Here is a 21,144-nt window from a genome sequence, read left to right as displayed (position 1 = left end):
TTTAAAGATGGAAATGTCTGGCATTTTTTAGGTGCCATGGTGGTGGCTTTGGAGGTAGATATAACTTTAATACACCATGTCCTAAAGTATTGATGTATGTTCATTAAATCTAAACTTGAAAATGAAAGGAAAAAATTTAGATTGTACTGCTCTCTAAATGGCCACTGGCTATAATCTGCCTATAGACTGCCTGGCACATAGTAGATGCTCAGTGTGTACTTGCTGGGTGCTGAGTTAACTGCCACAGAAAGAGAAAGGTTCAGCAGTGCACCTTTTTCCAGTAGCTTAGCTTCCCAATTGGACCATTCTCCGGGTACACTGAAGATTTAAATAAATGGGTGTTGATTATGTGAATGAGCCAGAAGGTAACATTTATATAATTTTCATGAATAAGGCCCAGAAAGATAAGAGCTTGGGAGGATGGAGGTGGTAGACTTGCTATTAATTGTACCTTGTTTTACCACACTGTAATCCAATGCATTTTTTAGTCATTGATATGAGTTGACACTAAGAGTAATTTACTTACTAATAGTGCCCAAATCCTGCATTGTGGACTTTCTACTCGACTCCACTTACTTCAAGGAATTTTCCATGTAAAAGGAAGGTAGTGTACTCTCCATGTTGGATTCTTTGCATGCAAGTAACGTTGCAGACAAATACATTTGTGGATTTTTATGAAGCACGTCAAATATGTGTTCTGAAAGAATCTCAGGTTTCTGTTATTTGCCTTTTGATGGAAGGTTAGTGGAAAGAAAAATGTATTTATCATCAATAACAACTTGTGTCAGTGTGTAAATTGTAACTTCCTGATTTATCCACTGTGTCAATAGATGAATAGTTTTCCATCAGTGAGAAAACTATTGCACAATCAGTACCTCTCTAAGGCATCTTATCTAGGTCTCATGGATTTTGTGGACTGAAGAGAAGGCAGTTACGTTTTAACCATGGAATTCTGAGCGTCACATTTGTTAGGATGCTCTTAGTAGCATCAAGTGTACCTTACCCCATCTCCACCCCCCCAGTGGAGAATCTCTGTCTTTTGCATTATCTGAATGAAATTTTAAATACTTGATCACCCTTCCCACACAACTATCATACTCTCAGTGTATCTCTTCTCATTGACTAATCGGTTGCTATCTTAGAATGTGAGCTGCATGATTTTAGTGTCAACCCAAGTAAAGCACAGTTAGGTAGATGCACTTACTGCACATATACTGCAAAATAGATTTTATATTTAAAAATAAATATGTAATAAATACAATATGTAACAAAATATCCTATATAATAGAAGAGTAATATGCAAATTGACCATCACTCCAACACACAAGATGGCCAACCCCTATGGACATAAGATGACTTCTACAAGATGGCTAGCAGAGGAGGGCAGTTGTGGATGATCAGGCCAGCAGGGGAGGGCAGTTGGGAGGGATCAGGTCTGCAAGGGAGGGCAGTAGGGGGCCACCAAGCCTGAAGGAGAAGGCAGTTGGGGAGAATCAGGCCTGCAGGGGAGGGCAGTTGGGGGCGACCAGGCCAGCAGGGGAGGGCAGTTAGGGGTGACCGGGCCTGCAGGGGAGAACAGTTAGGGATGACTGGGTTGGCAGGGGAGCAGTTAGGTGTCGATCAGGCTTTCAGGGGAGTGTTTAGGGGGTGTTCAGGCTGTCAGAGAGAAGCGGTTAAGAGCAATCAGGCAGGCAGGCAGGTGAGCGGGTGGGAGCCAGAAGTCCTGGATTATGAGAGGGATCCCAGATTGGAGAGGGTGCAGGCTGGGCCAAGGGACACACACATACCTATGAATTTCATGCACTGGGCCTCTAGTATTTATATAAAATAAAATATACTTCAATACATTTTGGATTATTAGCTATTTTGAATCATCCATATAATTGATTTACTCTATTAGTATGAGACCTTGAAAATTGAAAATACCTCTGTAACAATGTAAAAATTTGCTTTTGATTGTTAGTATTAATGTGTCTTTTACAATACAATATTGCATTACTAAAATAATTATAGTAATGGTGTATAAAGTGTGATCTTTATAGCCTCATTAGATGTTTGTAAGTCAGGTTAGATTCTAAAAATACATATTTCATTTGAAGAAATGTCTCCCTTAAACTTCTTCTGTGAGGCTCTATGAGAATTAGGTTGAGAATAGAAAACATTTTTTTCTCATCTTATATCTAATTTATCACAAGGTGTTCTTAAGTTAACATGGAAAATAGTTTAGACTGTTTGGCAATTTAGAGGTGAGTTCTGGTGAAAAGACTTTATTCATAATCTTGTTTGAATTCTTTTTCTTTCTCCAGTTTACTATTAGTTTTGTTGAATTATTTTATCAATTTCAGTAGAAAAATGTATCTTTTAATTTTCAGATGCCACTCTACACACTAAGTGTAGATAAATAAACTTATTTCTTGGTTGCCTTTTAAAAAATAACTATTAAGCATATTTACTTAAAACAATAAAAAGAACATTGAAAGTAGGGCTCCCAGATTGCCAAGTGAAAACACAAAGATGCTTCTGATTATGTCATTTTTAATTTAAAAAAACAATATTTGATTTGGTCTCTGGGTAGATCACAAGTGGAACACATACATATATAGTCTGTCTGTACATTTGACTTTATGGATGGACCAAACAGCTCATTTTGTGGACTCAGAACAGCAATTTTATTTAAAATTCATCTATATAAGTGACTGTTAAAAGCCTAAGCGACTGTTACGACTCATCGACTGGAGCGAGCAGAACGACTGGAACAATTGGTCGGCCAATCGCTATGGTGCGCATTTAATGGCAGGGGCAGACAACGCAGGAGCTGTCTCCTGGTGGTCAGTGTACTTCCACTGCCAACCTCCTGCGCGCCCCCCCCAAGCTGGCTGCCTCCCCCCGCCCCCCGCCTCCCCCTCCCCGCAATCGGCCCTGATTTTTTTTTTTTGGAGGGGGGCCGACAGGCCAACCTCCCATGGTCCCTCTCCCCTGCCAGCTGCACCCCTTCATAGACCTTGATCACTGACCAGGCCAAGCTATCCCTGTCCCATACATGAATTCGTGCACTGGGCCTCTAGTGTTTAAATAATAATGTGAGATTGGACATTCCTTCTATATATTTCTAAAAAAAAAAAAATTACTTTACCAGAAATTTGTACTACCAATTAATTTAACAGTATGATATGCAAATTTATGAATAGTATTTTACTCTATTTATACAATTTAACTTTCCCAAAGAATGTTATAAGTACATGTTGCCTTTGCAGGAAAATAAAAATTCTATAAAGCGTGTGTTCTGGTTAGAATTACTCCCCCAAAGAGTGAGGTTACAGCTAACTTCTTTAATCATTCACTCCTCGGCACCCTTCATTGAGAGGGATTCTAATTGGCTTGTAGGGTAACAAAGGCCCCAGCAAACAAAGCAGGTAATTGATTAATTGCAGGCTCTAAGAATTCTGTAGATGCATAGGATTTATACCTTTCTTTTAAAACTCATAAATAAATAGATAATAAAAGTGCTTATTCCATCACATCATTTTCTCCACATCTAGTTTAAGACTAGATTAGCCTCAGACATTTTTATCAAAGAGATTTTTACAGCATCACTTAGCATCACTTTTACTACACATTTAATATCTTCTTTTATCTCAAAGTCACATGGCTTACCAATAGGGAAAGTTCATTGATATTTGGTTCAATAAGGTGTAAGACGGAAATTCTGAGGTATTTTGTTTAACATAAAAAAATTTGAGAAAAATGTAAAGGCTTCCTTTACATAGCAGTGGGTGAAAGGCAATATGAGTAATGTGAACCTTCTGTATTTTATTTATCATTCTCTGAAATATTTATGTTATAGACAAGGAATAAATCGCAATATGAAAAAATGCTTTTTAAGTAAATTATAATTTCTATACTCTTGCTGAAAGAATATTTAAATTTGAATTAAAGTACAGAATGCTGAAATGATTATTCCTTAGTATCTGTAAGATATATCCATATGGAAGTCACTTAATTAAAAAAAATAAAGTAAAAAAATAAAAATGAATCCTTCAATTTCCCCTTAATTTTGTTACTAAGACACCACTTTTATAACAGTAAAGGATAGCAATGATATAGGACGTAGCTCTTAAAAGAAACAAAATTTACCCCAATATTATAATATCTTTCCTTTTCTTTTCCACTTTTTACAATTGAAAAAAGTTGAATTTCTAGATAATGGCAGAAGTAATTTTATAAAGCATTATTTGGAAATGAATTGGCTTAGGTTGAAGTAAACAGAAACTCTTGCTATTTAAAGAGCATTGAAAATTAAAGATAAAGTACGACTGAAGTGTATATATATAGGAAAACATTTAGTTTCAAAAATCAAATAGCTTTTCTAGGACCCACAGAAATATCCCATATATATATTTTTTTTTCAGTCATACTTTTAATCTTAAAAATACACTAATATGTTGACATGGCTGTTCTGGTATCAGTGTTCCAAAAATAATTCTGTTGGCTCTGTGATATACTATTTAGAGAATCTTAAGTTCATCAAATCTGGTTTCCTTACTATGTTTTCATTAGGTTACAGTTAAACATTTTTATTCTTCAGGACTTTATTTATTTAGAAATATAGAAAAATATCTATCCAGTACCTATTTAATACACTTAATGTGAATCTGGAAAAAGGGCAACAACCGTGGTCTTCAAAAGCAGGGAACACTCCTTGGAAAGGTGATACTGATGCTGAGTTGTAAACAACCAGTGGGAATTGCCCAAGTGAAGGCAAAACTATTCTGGATACAGGGAACCTCGTGTGCAAAGAAACCCAGAGATGGAGAGAGAGAGAGCTCATAGGTACAGAGACTTACAAGCCATTTAGTGTTGCTGAGACACAAAGTGTGAGATGGGCTTTATCAAAAAATGGAGCTATGGGTGACTGAGATCCAATCATAAAAGATCTTGTGTATCATGATGAGGAGCTTATAGTGTCTTACAAAGAAGACTTATTAAAGGGTTGGAGGCAGAAAAGTACAAGACTAGATAAGGTTTAGATCCCTCCCTCTGGTGGCAATGGTGGGCTTAGGACTGGAGGCAGACAGTGTACAAAGCTGTTGCACTGGTGTGAGCCCGAGGTGATGGTAATAGCTGAAATAGGGCAGTGGTGATATGGATGGAGACGAGAGGATGAGTTTTTAAAAATGTTTATGAAGTAAAATTGTCAGAGTGTGAAGTGTTCAACAGGCAGAGAGAGGGAGGAGAGCTTTGATAGTGACTCCTAGGTTTCTTATTTTAGATAACTAGGTAGATAATGAAAATCACTAAAAGAACGTAAGAGCAGGAGCCATTTCAGGGAAGAGGATGAGAAATTAGTTTTGCACATGTTGACAATGAAATTCTCCAGGACATCCAGAGCTGGAGTGGCTTTGTGGTGAGAGGTGCAGCAGTCAGTCAGAGATATGTAAGTCCTAACTTAAGGGAGAGGCCGTGCTAGAGAAAGGTTTGGTTTCTCCAGTTTATAGTGGGCAATTGACATCCAGAGAGTAGATAAAGCCACCCAGGCAGAGTAAGTCGAGTGAGAAGAACAATTGCCTGGTAATGAAATCTTGGGGAACACTGACTTTAAAGGAGTTCATGCAAGAATAGGAGCCATTCAGAGAAAATGCAGGAGGCAGATCAAAGCTGTAAAAGGAAAACCAGAGGGATGTGAGGTCCCAGATGTCAGCTCAGTAGAGTGTGGCTGGGGGAGTAATCAAGACAGCAGAGAGATCCCAAAAGCCTATTATACGAGGCAGTTAGCTGGTCATTGGGGACCTTGGGAGAGCAATATCCACAGAGTGCAAGCTAGGGTGAGAACGGAGGGTAGAGGCTGCAGATGTGGACCCTGTGAGGCTAACACTGTGCCTAGCCACGGCCCTGAAACTTCGCTTTGTGAAAGCATCCTGACATCAGCTTGCTCTTTAGTCCGTTATCTCTGTCCAGGAAGGTGAAAGGAAGCATGCTCAGATTATGCAATATGCCTTGAGCAATATAAGGGGACCTCTACCTATGGAGTCAGTGAATAAAATGAAGACCTTCTCCAAAGTCTTCAGAAATTCCTCATGCTTACCGTTGCTGACATCATTGTTTGATTTGTCAGCAGGGCTCAGCTTGCTGTGCATTACATGTCCTTGTTAGCACGCATGCGATGCTATGGCAGTGGGCCTCACACCTGTCTTCTACACTGTACTCACCCTGCAGACTTACCCATGTGTGGCTTGTCCTTCAGGACCAATACTTAGTTTTAATGAAAATGTTAAGATTTTGAGAACAGCTTCACATTAAACTTCCATTTCGCTATTTTAAACAGTAGAGTCCGGTCTTAAATATTTAACAGGTGGTTGCATCCTTCCAACAATTTGATGTCTCCTTCCCCAGCCTACTTTTCACTCCAGAGACTTCAGCTTTCAGTCTGCTCATTTCCTTGATGCACTTATACTTGCCTCCCATTTCTCTGAGACTGAGAACCCTTTGCTCCTCCTTTTGTCTCCTCCATCTGCCACCTGTGGCTTTACCTCCTTCCCTGTCTAATGCAGGCCCCGTGGTTCATTACTTTAACTCTCTTTCCATCTTGCCATTCTGACTGACCTACCTAGTGAAGCCCCTAACCCTGGCTCATCCACAGTCTGCAGTCTCTAGCCGCTGCTGAGCATAGAGTGTTACCAACAAGTCCTCATTATATATCCCTATGCAGCTTGTGGAGTTTTCCCACAACAGATACCTCAAGTATCTCCATTTTTCTAACCCACTCATCTGTACATGTTATGTGGTCAATAAGTGTTGACGAATTCTGAAACTAAGCAAAAACTTTTTTAAAGGCAGTGTGTTCAAGTGTGTGCATTTTAGGGGACATTCACAGTTTGATTTAGAACATTACTAAAAACCTTTTATTGTCACTTTAAATTGATTATCTCTATAAAGCTGTGTTTTTTACAAAAGGAAATATTCAAATCTAGAATTGAAAAAAAATAAAATAAACAAGAAAAAAAAGGAAGTTGGAGAGCCCAGGGAATTTCTAGGCAGGTATGTTCTAGTGAAACCACCATTGGCCGTCATCTCTGGGCACCAGACACCCAAGCTCACACTACCAACTGACCTGGATTCTCAACATTGCCCCTCAAAGTGCTGCCATCAGTTTCTATGGAAATTATGTAGAAATGCCACCAGCTATGTCGGAACGTATTTGCATCACCAGCTTCCAAGTAAAGAATGGAATGGGTGCTTCTGATAGGTGCTCTAGTAGGGGTGTCGAACTCAATCAGAGAAGGGGCCAAAATCTAAAATCCAGCCTGAATCGCGGGCCGAATGGTTTACTGAACAGTCATAAACTGTCATTGTGATGGAAACGCAGCTGAGTGCAGTGATGACAGCGCGGTGCGGGCCACATTGCAAGGCCTGGCGGGGCGGATTTGGCCCGCGGGCCTTGTGTTTGACACATGTGCTCTAGAGTCTAGCTGCAAGGGAGGCTGGAAAAGTATTTTGTATTTTCAGCATGTATAATAGGAGAGGACTATGCCTCATTAGCTGGGAAGGGATTTTAGATTACCCCTTTGTTTTCATTTTATCGATATATTGGGACTACAACTCAAATTCCTGTAAGACAGTTTGATTTCTAAGCAAGCTCATTGAGATACTAAAAAAGATCAAGATTATAGGTTTGATTTCCATTACTGGTTTTATGATGCTACCTCTCTTCTTTAACCATATTCAGTAGTCTAATAAATCATTTCTCTGATACCAAGGAAAATTGGGTGTTAAGAATCTATTGATTATTATTTGCAAAACCATCCTGGCCTTGGTATGGGGCGGGGGGGGGGAGGGGTAGAGATTCAGATATAGACCTTGTTGATGTATGCTTAGTCTTCAGTAAAATGCTAGAGTATGCAAGTAACTGTAATAAACAGTCTAAGGTAACTGGATAAATTTTGTCACTGAAGTTTATCATTTTATCTTCTCTTCAATTTTTAAAACTGTATGAAATAGATGAAAAGGCAGTTATTCCAATAATTAATGGCAAGAATCCAAACACTTTAGGATGTCTTCCTGAGCATAATAATGTGTTAAAAATCATGATAGATTAATGAGTCTTGAGTTTTCTTCCTGAGGATGCAGACATATCTAGACTGTCATCTCTTCAGTTCTCTTTAATTAACTGATGGTTTTAAACTTTGACTAATTGCCCTTTCCAGGGGGCGGAGGGTGAGATGGAGTGTTAAAACCAGTCTTGAGAGATGCAGAACACCATTCAAGCTGCTAGTGTGTTGTTTTGATGAAAGAGAAGTAAATACAATTCTAATAACTGATAAAACTTTTACTCTATTCTTCACACCAAATAAAGTACATTTTATCATTAATATAGAATGAATTATTTGGCATTAAAACTAAAATAACCACCTTATATCCCATAATGTAATGGCACTAAATAGCTAAACGAACAGTTTAAATTCTGGTTCTGCTGCTTAATTGCCATTGGCCTTGGAAGAATCACTTTGCTTTTGTTCGCCTCAGTTTCTTCATTTGAAAAGAAATAAATAGTATCTATTTAAATGAATTTTTGGTCTTTTAAGACCTTGAAATTTTTTGATACATACAAGCCAGTTCTTTTGTAGAATGTTCTTCAATTTGAGTTTGTTTAGACTCAGGTGTTGAATTTTTTGTAGGAATGTCGTAGATATACTGTGTTTGTCCCATTACTGGGCTGTTGATCATGTGGCTAAGATGGGTTCTGCCATATAGTTACCCCTTCTCCCCCATGTAATTAATCTATGTAAAGGGAGATACGGTTAGACTGTGCACATATTTCTGTTACTCATAAATCTTTACCCATTAGTTTAATACCCATTGATTATTGTTGTTATGGTGATTTCTGATTCTATCATTTCTTATACAGTTATTAGTTGGCATTCTATGGACTTTTCCTTCTCTCCCATTTACAGACAGTCCTCGGATTACGTCCAACTCGATGTACTTTGTTTCATGGTTACATTGCCATCTCCCTTTTACAGTATTTATATTTAAAAAAGTTCTGCCCTAGCTGGTTTGATTCAATGGCCAGGAGTGTCTGCCTGTGGACTAAAAGGTCCCATGTTCGTTTCTAGGCAAGGGCACATGCCTGGGTTGCTGGTTTGATTCCCAGTAGGGGATGTGCAGGAGGCAGCCAGTCAATGATTCTCTCTCATCATTGATGCTCTCTCTCTCTCTCTCTCCCTCTCCCTTCCTCTCTGAAATCAATAAAGATACATCATTTTGATGTATGTACATATGTGTTTTATGTTTTTTATTTATTTACCACAAATAAAGGTCAGGAATTGTTATCTTTATTTTAAAACTTTTTGACTGTTTCACTTCTTTACATGTGTGCTCCATGTGAGTGACATAGGTGTTTATGTAGATGGGTTCTGACTTATGGCGAAAAATCGTGTTACGACATGCCATAGAAATGGATCTCCGACGTAACCTGAGGACCTACTGTGTTTGTAATACTACTTATTCATAGATTCTTACTTACTCATTGGGTTACAATCTAATCATTGGGTTAAATAAGAACCATATATTGATAATTACTCCATAATTTGTATACAAAACAAGATAGTTAAAAAGTAATGATGTGGGGTCATATAAATCAAAATTATTAGGTACAGAAGAGCCTGCTGAATTTTATAACTCTTGCTAGACATAGACATTTGTAATAACTTTAATTTTCATAGCTTTAGATTTATAGTGAAATAGGACGTTGTTTTGGTTTGATAAACACTAATAGTATTTTCAACCATATTACCAGTCTCGAGTCATGTCTCAATTGAGATCCAGATTCCTGACCGATTTGGAATACATGGCTCTTGTTGGCATTTGGGGAGTGAGGAATTTGTTTCTAAGTGCAGCATTTAATTCTTTCTGCATTATTAAAATTCCCATACCTTTTCCTCTCTTTAAAAATACATTGTTTTTAGCTTCACCTCTGTGTAAAGAAGAAATCATGAGAATCTAAGCACTTAGCTAACAAGGTCTTAAAACCACCAAATACTGTGACCAAGAGATGCTTCACCATATGTTGGGAGATGGGTATAGATAATACCCGGACCCAGACATTCCCAGGAAGTGTGAATGAGGATTCCTGAATAGATATTTTGCCATTTCCTTAATTTTTACAATTTAGCATATTCCAGTCTTAACTAGACCATCATGCTTTGTAGATAGAGGAAGAGAAATGACGCAGGTTATCTCCCTAGCTACTAACTCTTCAGGCTTTCTGAACTGGCTTGAACCCTAGAGGTTACGTCTGAGAACTAAACGTCATGTCACCCAAGGATACCACGCAGGTTTGTTCATTGGTGTGTTACTAGGTTAACATACGGGCTTCCTAATTAAAATATTGATATGTTGGAGAATATTATTACGTGGAGGGATGTACTAACCATGTAGCATGTTGGGATGGTGTCGGGTGACTGTCATGATTTCCACTGCTACAGTTATAAAAAAAGGAGAATAAAGTCGGTTCTTTCTGTTGGGAAAGAAGATTTCATGTTATCTGTATTTGCAGGCTTTCTGGCTCACATGCTGGAGGAATCCTTGCTGCGGGGGTGTTTTCATTCTCTCGTCTAACATGGCAGTGGTCCATCTCGGCGGAGGTTTTTAGCTTGAACAATCTGTTTGTGGGGCTGCTTATGGCTCTTACTGTACATTTTGAGGAGGCAGCAACCGCAAAAGAAAGATCAAAGGTAACCTATTTTGAGCACAGTGAAATCACTTTGTGTTTTTATTTTTAGATAGATGCCATGTTTCTTTTAAACTTTGGTTTAGATATTGTTTACTTATCCTGATTACTGTCAAAGTAATGTAGGCATGTGGAGAGAGAAAATATTCTCAGGTCTTTTACTGTGGACCATGAGAGTCTTTCTAAAAGATGGAATTTCCCCAGTCCCCCCACCACCCCCCGTCCATGGAGTTCAAAAGTTTTTTGGAGAAGGAGGGGATTCTGAAATTCCCTTTGAGTCCTATGGGAAAGATAGGCTTATTGGTTAATTCCACCATCGTGTGTGTGTGTGTGTGTGTGTGTGTGTGTGTGTGTGTGCATGTGCGCAAGACAAAGACATCCGTAATATGCCAAGCTCTAGATTGATCACTTTAAATTATATACCATTATGGTACAGTGACTTATTCCCCAATTCCAAAAAAAGGGATCAAATTTGTACTTCTTTAAAAATTTAAATTCTTGATTGTTGAAAGTATTACATATGTCTCCTTTTTTCCCTGTTGACCTCTCCCCAAATTTGTACTTTTTAAGAGGAGAGCACCAAATGTAGGAATGATGTAGTTCAGAAGAGATTACAATGAATTCTAAGGTAGGCACTATCATCAAGATAATTTGAAGCTCGAAGGAAGCCTGTCTCCTTAGAACTTACAGTCTACACATTGGAAAATACCAAATCATCTCTGATAGGCAGAATTGTGTTGTTAGGGAATATAGAACCAAAAAACCATTGTGGTTATCTGTGGTTTCCGTAAACAGATCTGTGATGATGCTATTAGAGTTTTTTGTTGTTTAAGATAAACTTTTTTCTGAATCTGAACATAATGCATTAAAAAAAAAAGTAATTACACTATAATAATTACTTTTCATTTATTTCATTTATTTAATTTAATGGGGGGAAAAAGTAAAGCAAATAATTGCTGAATTTTAGTTACAGATTTTACTCAAATAAGAATTATATATCTGATTACTGTTAGGACTTATATCTAGTCCACATACTGGACTTTTTGAAATTTAGTTTGAAAAAAGTTATTTAAGGTCAAACTGCAATGCTTTGATGAGAATGAAAAATATTAATAAAAATAGTGGTAATAAATATTAATGACTGGTAAAAAAATGACTTCTTGTGTCTAAGCAATTGGTTTTTAATCTGACCTGTGTTATGCCTAGTTTTAGTATAAAGAATAGCTTTTTACTATTGTGCTTACTTAGCGTTTTAGGTGAATATTTAACTTGTTTTTTGTTTTCGTTTTATTTTCAGATAGCTAAAATTGGTGCTTTCTGCTGTGGCCTTAGCGTATGTAATCAGCACACAATCGTACTCTATGTTTTGTGCATAATACCATGGATTCTCTTTCGACTTTTCAACGAGAAGGTAGGTTTTGACTTTTGTAAAAATTAAAGTTCATAATATTTTATTTAGGCCCAATATAACATATGCCACCGTGACTTTACTTTTTTTTTTTTTTTTTTTTTTTTTTTTTTTTTTTTTTTTTTTTTAGTTTTATATGTTGTTTAAATTACCTTAAGTCCTAACAACATTGAAGAAACAGGGTTTTTGACAAAAATTCTGCAGTATTGATTACAGTGGCATCTGGCCTATTTCATAATTTTCTTATGGATTCTGAATGGTTGGAATCTCTGCTCAGGCAGCAGGAATGCAGTTTGCCAAGATCTGAGCACTGGTTGCTTTGTCAGCCCGGCTTCCCTTCTCCACCTGTATCTGGTCCTAAGTGGTTGAGCCCTGCAAATGCCCCCAGTGGTTCCCATGAGGTGAGACCCCAGTGAGCTTCCTGGAAAGCGTCCCACAATGCTGGAGGAGCTGGATGTCCACTGGGACTATTTCCCCCTGGGAAACTGCAGCCCCAGGGTGTCCTCTCCATGCAGTGTGAGCTGGCCCGCCGGAGGGATGGTGCTTCCAATGCAGTCCTTCTCAGTCGCTGTGTTCCCGGGACACAGATTCGGGTACTTGCAAATGGTGTTTTGTCTAGGGATAGCAGTTGGTTGATCTTTTTGTGAGGAAACTGAAGTCAGGAATGATCTATGTTATGGACTTAATGGTGTCACTCTTAGCCAGGTTTCATTGAGAAGTCTGAGAGGTGGGAAGACCAAGTGTTAGATCAATAGTCAGCAAACTCATTAGTCAACAGAGCCAAATATCAACAGTACAACAATTGAAATTTCTTTTGAGAGTCAAAATTTTTAAACTTAAACTTCTTCTAACGCCACTTCTTCAAAATAGACTTGCCCAGACCGTGGTGTTTTGTGGAAGAGCCACACTATAAGGACCAAAGAGCTGCATGTGGCTCGCGAGCCTCAGTTCGCTGACCACGGTGTTAGATGATTGAGAGGGGAGGCCATGCTTTGTGTAAAACATGCAGGACTCGGAGTTGACATGTTAGGAGGCTGGTTTGAGAGCCTCTTGGCCCTGTACTGAAGCCAGATACTGATGAAGGATGACATTTTGGGAAGAATGACTCTTCAAAGGACCTGCCATTTCCATCATTTAAATAACAGAGGCTAGAAAATAAGGTCTACCAGTGGAATGGCAGGGTAGTTGGATTTGAGGCAGAGTAAGAAGTCTTGAGTCACTTGGTTGCAATTCTGGCTGCTCACTTGAATGATCTGGGAAGCTTTGAAAGAGTAAGTATGTGTTTATATGTGTGTACATATAGGGTGTCCCAAAAATGCGAACACACTGAATAATTATAAAGCAGTATTTATTAAAATACATTTCATTTTCAGAATTGAGCTATCAGCTATTAAAGTATATATACATTTTTGGGACACCCTATATATTAATGTATGTATCTGTGTGTGTATAGTGTGTGTGTGTGTGTGTGTGTGTGTGTGTGTGTGTGTGTATATATATATATAGTATGTGTATATATATATACATATAGGGTGAGGCTTATTTTTTAAAAGCTCTCCAGGTGATCTAATGTATGCACAGCTAGGACATGGAACCACTCTCCTGGGCCCTGTGGATAGCTTTCATGTAACTGCCTCCTGTTCTTTCCTGCACAAAAGGAAAATTCTGCAGCAGTTGCATCTTGACATTCTGTAATATGCAGAAACTGCCACAATGCAAGCATTTATTTTCTTTAAGACTACTTTTAAGAATAGCAAAGCACGTTGTTCAGTTAGTTATTTCTTACATTCTTTTCATGCTGTCATTTTTTATGTATCTCATTGCCCCTGTAGGAATAGCAAATGAAATCAGTACTATAATAAAAACACTCCAGAATCAATTAAGAATGTTTATTTGAAAATATTAATATAAGTCAGCTACTTGTTAAACATCTGGTGAATGTGAATCTTGATTCTTATATCCATTATCACATATGAATTTCCCCTTTTTGTAAAGAAAAATTGGCAATTTCCAATGATGATATTTGTAAGAGACTCTCTTTCCCAACCAGTATTTGAATCTTTGTAGTAATACACCAGAATTCTTTTGGGCTTAATCTATATGAGACTTTGTCACTATTATTCTTCATTTTAGAGGTGTGCCAATGAGAAATATATTCTCTATAGAGGCAACCTTGTTATATAGAACAACACATTTGCTTTAGTACTTCATTCTATATGTAAATTGAGGATAGATAGCATTTGGGTGAGCTGGGAGGTTATTTAAAAGCTAGCTTCATTTGTGCCAAATATTTCCATGATATGACCCAAATTCTTGCAGAAAGTTTTATATTATAATGTATAGTCATAAGAGAGTGTATAGCAAAACTCTACTCCTGATGAAGGTGATGAAATGAGTTTGTATTAGGACAATATTTGGGGGCATATCCAAAATCAACTGAACAACCTAATCTCTTCCAATTGAGTTATCTCTGCAATGCTGCATGTCATGACATGGTTTTAATTTTAAAAGATGCAATAAAAATGGTACTTAAGGGTCTTCGCTAATATTATTTGCTTCACTCAGATTTCACCTGCCATGCAAAGGAGTTCAGGCTGATGCAATTTTCTAGTAATCCCTGGCAATCAGAAGGTTTAACATAGTATTCTGTGGCGACTTCATATAAATTGAGAGATCAGAGCTGAGTAAACATAGTTGATGTTTTCCGTGATGTGTTCTTGAAGTTCCAGGACGAATCTTCTAGGATAAACATTGTCATATGACACACTGTGCTCTGATGCAGGAACTCTCCTGGGGCTCTGTGTGGAAGTTGAGCCTGTGTTTCTCTGCTGGTTTGCTGCCCTACATCTATCTTCCTATCTCATCCTACCTCAATCAAGCCCGCTGGACCTGGGGAGACCAGACAACGGTGCTGGGATTTTTGACTCATTTTCTCAGGGAAGAATATGGAACATTCAATCTGGTAAATTTATACTTAAAGCTCTTATAAGGAATAAGTGGCAAAACTTCTGTGTTCTGCCTGGACCTCCATTGAAAAAAAAAACAACAAAAACAATGTTTGTCAATGGCAGTATGTAGAATTTTTATTTCAGTTATTTATGGAACAAAGTTGCCCATTGAAATGTGACCTTTAACATATGTAAGGGGGAAAAATGGAATCCCTTAACCTGATGTTGTACCGTTATATATATTTCCTGAATGTATTTTAGGGTAGCAAGTATTCAAAAGGCTCTGCTGCCAGCACTTGGAAGCATTTCCGTAGTACTGGGTGTCACTTTGGGCTCTTGGTCTGAGATTTAAAATATCTGGAAAAGATTGAAGGAAAAATTAAACTCGAAATTTTTAATTTACTTTGACCCAAACTTTTTTTTATATATATTTGATGAATAGTATTCATATTAGTATTTAGTGTAATGCCTATGTGTAAAGTCTTTATAAAATATAATTTCACTAAGCGTGTAAATTTTACTGTGTCCTAAAGAAGTTCAAAAGTGCTTGTTTTTCTTAAAACGTATTAGGGGAAAACACTGAAGTGGTTACTGTATCAGTTATCTGAAAAATAAAAGTATAAACAGATGGGTTTTTATTTTAATACTAGAGGCCTGGTGCACAAAATTCATGCACAGGGGTGTGTGTCCCTCAGCCCAGCATATACCCTCTCCAATTTGGGACCTCTCCAGTGATGTCCAACCGCCCGTTTAGACCTGATCCTTCTGGATCAGTCAGGCATTCCTCTCACAATCCAGGACTACTGGCACCCAACTGCTCACCTTCCTGCCTTCCTGATTGTCCCTAACTGCTTCTGCCTGCCAGCCTGATCACCCCCTTACTACTCCCCTGCCAGCCTGATTGATGCCAAACTGCTCCCCTGCCAGCCTGACTGCCCCTAACTGCCCCTTCAGGCCTGGTCACCCCTAAATGCCCTCCCCTGTAGGACTGGGTCCCCCCCAACTGCCCTCCCCTGCAGGCTTGATTGTCCCCAACTGTCCTCACCTACTGGCCTGATTGCCTACAACTGTCCTCCCTTGCAGGCCTGGTTTCCCCCACCTGTCCTCCCCTGCTAGCCATCTTGTGTGTGGAAGTGACAGTCAATTTGCATATTACTCTTTTATTAGGATAGATACATACAAAAGTAATAAACCTACATATTTTTAAAAGTTTATGGGAGATGAGGAAGGTCAGGCTGTGTGAGATACCTTATGTACTCATGCAGTTCTATTTCTTAAGTGAATGGTGGATCTATAAATTTGTTTTAAACTTTCACTTAAATATACATTATTCTAGAGACTCAGTGCATGAATTTTTTACAAATTGGTGCATGGATAGTGTCCCTCTGCCCGGCCGGCAATCGGGGCAGATTGGGGCCATCTCTCTGAGTCCTGATCGGGGATGATAGAGGCTGGCTGACGGGAGAGGGGAAGGGGAAGAGAGGCGACGGGAGGGGTGGGGTGGAGGAAGGAACCCCAGGAGGCCCAGGAGGTTGTCTGGTCACGGGAGGTTGGTTGTGGGAGTGCACTATCACCAGGGGGCAACTCCTGTGTTGAGCATCTGCCCCCTGGTGGTGAGTGCAAATCATAGCAACCGTCCACTGGTTGGTTGATGCCTTTAGCTTTTATATATATTTTATAGATATTTAATAATAAAAGCATAATTATTATTTTTTGACTTGAGAATTTGACACTCCTGGTTTACTTATATTGATCATTCCATTAAAATATTGTTTGAGGACCATTCCAGATTTGAAATTTGTATAATTCAAAGGCAATTGTGAAATTATAGACTAACAGATGATAATGAGCTCTAATCAAAGTGCCTCAAAAAAGAGCTTAAAGAGATTCTAAGTGTAAAGACTATTAATTTATTAATGTACTAGACATTTCTGCTGGACTAGTTTGACTGATTTTTAGCCAACTATTATTTCTGAAATTTTTCCTAAACGATATTCATGTTTAATTTCACTGGTTTTGCTTTAAAAATTCAGTAAGGCTCTGAAGTAAAGAATTGGAATGAAGAGAAATGTTGCATTGTATATTTAAAGCGTGTATCTTTTAAATGGAGATAGTTAAATAAGATAGCTTAGCAGAATTTTAGTTTAATGCTTGTGTAAATGAAAACTTTTCTCTCTTATGTTTAGGCTAAATCTGAAATAGGATCCAGTATGTCTGAAATTTTACTGTGAGTATGAAATATTTGTAACTGTTTTAAAATGAATTCTCTATTTGTTCCTTTGAGTGGTTTGAGGGACTTCTGAGTTTCTCTCTTTGTGAAGTGGTATGTCTGTGAGTACTTGTCACCCACGTAGTTGGCAGTTGTTTTGCATATTGTCAAGTATCCTACCATCTCCTTCAGTAAGAGAAAACTGAAAATGAGCAATAAATCCAACAATGAATGCGGCTATTAGGAGACTACATAGAACCTATAAAACTAAATGCTTCAAATGTAGTGTTTCTTTATTTAAAGTTCATGCTTTGTTCTGATTTTGACTATCTTCTTTCTCCCAGACATTTTAAAACATAGTATTTATCAACATGAACAATTATTTTCTTGTTATCTTGAAGTGAGCTATGCTTTTTTAATTCTTTGGAGCTTAGTATATCTAATGTTTCTTAAGACTTTTCCTCTAGTCTAGACTGTCCTTAAGCTCTTTTTCTGAGACACATTTTTTAACATTCAATCTTATTAAAGTCAGCTCAAGCAAATATATTTTATCTATTAGCTTTTGTGAAAAAAAATGGATTAATGTTTGCTTTAAAACTTACACAAATTAAGACAACTTGGAAAATACCCATACAAATTCTGTAATTTTTTTTAATATTTTCAATATGAAATGAGGGAAGAATAGTTTTCTATAACACTCAAGTTATCTCTAATTATTAATTTTCGATTCCAATTATTAATTTGAAAACCATTTGAAAAATATGGGGAGGTTATGGCCAGTTTGGCTTACTTGGTTGGAGCACCATCCCATATCCCAAAAAGAGGGGGGTTCAACTCTGGATCAGGGCATATGCCTAGGTTGTAGGTTTGATCCCTGGTCAGGGTACATGCGGGAGACAATTGATGTTTCTCTCTTATATCGATGTTTCTCTCTCTTTCTCTCTCCCCGCTTCTTCTCTCTAAAAATCAACTTAAAAATTTTTATATAAATTGTCAGGAGAATATTTCAACTCTATATATAAATCAGTTCATAGTTTCTCTTACTTGCTAGCTTTTTTTTCTTTCATCCTTCCTTCTTTTCTTTTTTTTAAAAAGGACACAAAATTATTATGAAAAATTCAGAAAATGCAGTTAAGCAAAAATACGAAAATGCAAATTACTATAATTCTAGCGTGTAGAGGTAACCACTATTATTAACCCATAATGTTTTTATCTATTTTTCCAATATTTTTAACATATTTGTTTTTTTAATGGGCTTATAATATACAGGGGTAGTCAAAAGTATGCTTATAGTTTTTATATGGAAAAATAATAACACAAAAATAAACTTTTGCATGCTAATAAGTATAAATCTACTTTTGCCCACCTCTGTACACACTGATTTATTAGCCTCCTGTTTTTAATTTTGTGCTGTACTTTGAAAACATTTTCCTGCTATCAAATCTTTGATGGTTTTCACAGCTGATTTTAAATATTTCTCTTTATGTCTAAGACTTTTACAGCCCACTCTCCTGTTTTGCTGGGGAGACAGCAAAGAGGCTCAGTTTCCCTTTTAAGGATAAAGACAGCTTTGCCAGTGTCTTGACACTTTTACTTTCTCCTTTTTTGCTCAGCGTCAAAGACTCACTGCCTGCTCTTTTTTTACCTACCTTTCGGGGCTGCTATCACACTCAGGATTACCGGTGTATTTGCTTTAACAAATCTCACATGAACTCCAAAGAACTCTCAAGAGCAACCCTAGACTAGACATCTAACTTTCATAAGTAACATATAAAAGTCATCTGTTAGGTAGTTATAGGCCCCCTTTACATTGAAATAACAACAGTTTGGCTGTACCCCCACGGGGAAAAAAAAAACTGACAAAAGTGATGACCACTTACACTATTTGTTCGGACAAGATTATAATGTAAAAATGGAAGCATAATCCTTATACTCTCTGATTAAGAGAATTTCTAGTGTTTAATTGTTTCAGGTGGACAAGAGTGTTGAGAAAGGGAACTCATAATTAACTTACTAGAAAATCCTTCAAAATGATGGAACCTAATCATCAACCCTTTGCCAGTCGAGCAAATTAAATTCTTTCCCCCACGCATATCTCTAAATTGCAATCCTGTACAAGGAAATTATTGAATCTAACCCTAGGCAGTGACCATGTTTTAGAGCTTACATTTAAGCAACAGATCTCCAAGAATTAATTTTGAGGCTGACTTCATTCCTTTTGAAGAATGGCTTGAAATGGGCCTCATGCTGGAATCAATTTTTTCAAGTGTATTTGAAAATGAGTCAGGATATCTTCCCATAGTTGATGAGTCTCCATTAGTAAAATACACATTGTGTGGTTTCTATAATTATGGCATCACATTTTCTCCAGTAAAATTGCCAGCAGGGAGAAGAAAGTTCTTTGAGATGGAATATAGAATCATTTCTTTTTCAAAAAATGGACACTGCGAGAGCTCAGATGCCACTTGGAAAATGCTTGTTAATTAGTTTATGAGGCAATGGAAGAATTTAGTATAATTATAAGGAAAAATTATGCATTTTTTCAGAGATTCCTTGAACATTTTTTGAAGCAAATATTATAGAAAACAAGGAAACCTTTTTAAGGAAAAAAGTAACCCAGAAATGAATGGTTGGAGATCATTTCTCTTGTCCTTTTTTAAATTCATGATTGGATCTTCAAAAACATGCTTTGAATTAATTTTGTTTTTAATTGCAAAGTACTGGAGGCCAGGAATAAGTTCAGAAACCCATTTCAGATGACTTCTTACAAAGCCAATTAGAAATACAAATTGTTTTTACAATATCAATACAGTATACTAGTATCACAAACACTGAAAATTATTTGTTCTGATGCTATCCCAAATAATATAAATTGATAACCATATGTTACCATTGGAAAAATATCTTAAAACTGTATAACTCTTTCTTGAAGTACTTCTCCCCCGAATTTGAAAGAAAAAAAATAATTTTCAATCTGACTTCATCCCTTAAAATTATTCAATACATAATCCAATGTATTTTACAAAGAATGTTTTATTTGGAATTAACCAAATTTGTTTTCTGTCAACAATAAGTTCGATCATCTTTTACAGTTCTCAAGTAACAAACATGAGGATTGAACTCTCATTCAACATCCAAGCCCTTGCAATTTGGGCTAATCTATGTTTAGTAAGAAGGTGAGTGATATAATTTTTCCCATGTTTATTAATTAAATTAATATTTTTAATATGTCATTGTAGAACATGGCCACTAGTACTTTATATTTCAAATAAATTGCTCTAACCACTTCTATTAAGGCAAATATGTATTATTCATAGTTTCTGTTCTGATTATAAATTAGTGGTTTTGAAAGATTGAGCAGTGTATTATAGTCTAACTAGGCGAGTCGTTTAATGTCTTAAACTTTGGTTTGATACCTTACTCTGCCCATAGCCAATTATTATTGCTTTACAAAAGAAGCAAACAACTATTTGAATTCCTCTAAAGATAAAAGTAACCTCCAATGATTAAAGATAAAAACCTAAAAAAATAGAACTATTAACCACTAATTTCTAACCCATCAAATATTTTTTTATTTAAATGTATATGTACTATGTACATTTATAGTTTTGTTTCCTTAATATCTAACATTATATTGTCAGGATTTCTCTATACTATGGGGTGTCGAACTCAATCAGAGAAGGGACCAAAATCTAAAATCCAGCCTAAATCGCGGGCCGAATGGTTTACTGAACAGTCATAAACTGTCATTGTGATGGAAACGCAGCAGAGTGCAGTGATGACAGCGCGGTGCGGGCCACATTGCAAGGCCTGGCGGGACGGATTTGGCCCACGGGCCTTGTGTTTGACACAT

General features: G+C 37.2%; 1 protein-coding gene across 5 annotated transcripts in view; it reads left to right on the top strand.

Annotated features, from left to right (window-relative positions):
- Window positions 1-21,144, top strand: part of TMEM260 (transmembrane protein 260) — a 56,324-nt gene that overhangs the window by 13,970 nt on the left and 21,210 nt on the right. For 4 of the 5 annotated variants that reach the window (XR_006741335.1, XM_045580299.1, XM_036435790.2 and 1 more), the window contains exons 4-8: window positions 10,553-10,730; window positions 12,024-12,137; window positions 14,917-15,096; window positions 17,269-17,309; window positions 20,384-20,467. Coding sequence is in view for 4 of the 5 variants with exons in the window: in XM_045580299.1 (XP_045436255.1) it covers window positions 10,553-10,730; window positions 12,024-12,137; window positions 14,917-15,096; window positions 17,269-17,309; window positions 20,384-20,467 (597 nt within the window). In the remaining variant the exon portion in view is untranslated. The remainder of the gene's footprint in view (window positions 1-10,552; window positions 10,731-12,023; window positions 12,138-14,916; window positions 15,097-17,268; window positions 17,310-20,383; window positions 20,468-21,144) is intronic. The other variant, XM_045580298.1, reaches the window with a different exon arrangement.

The sequence above is a fragment of the Pipistrellus kuhlii genome, unplaced genomic scaffold (assembly GCF_014108245.1).
Source record: "Pipistrellus kuhlii isolate mPipKuh1 unplaced genomic scaffold, mPipKuh1.p scaffold_m20_p_1, whole genome shotgun sequence".
In the NCBI taxonomy this organism is placed as follows: Eukaryota; Metazoa; Chordata; class Mammalia; order Chiroptera; family Vespertilionidae; genus Pipistrellus; species Pipistrellus kuhlii.
Note: the sequence above shows the minus strand (reverse complement) of the source record. Positions and strands in the feature narration are given on the sequence as shown.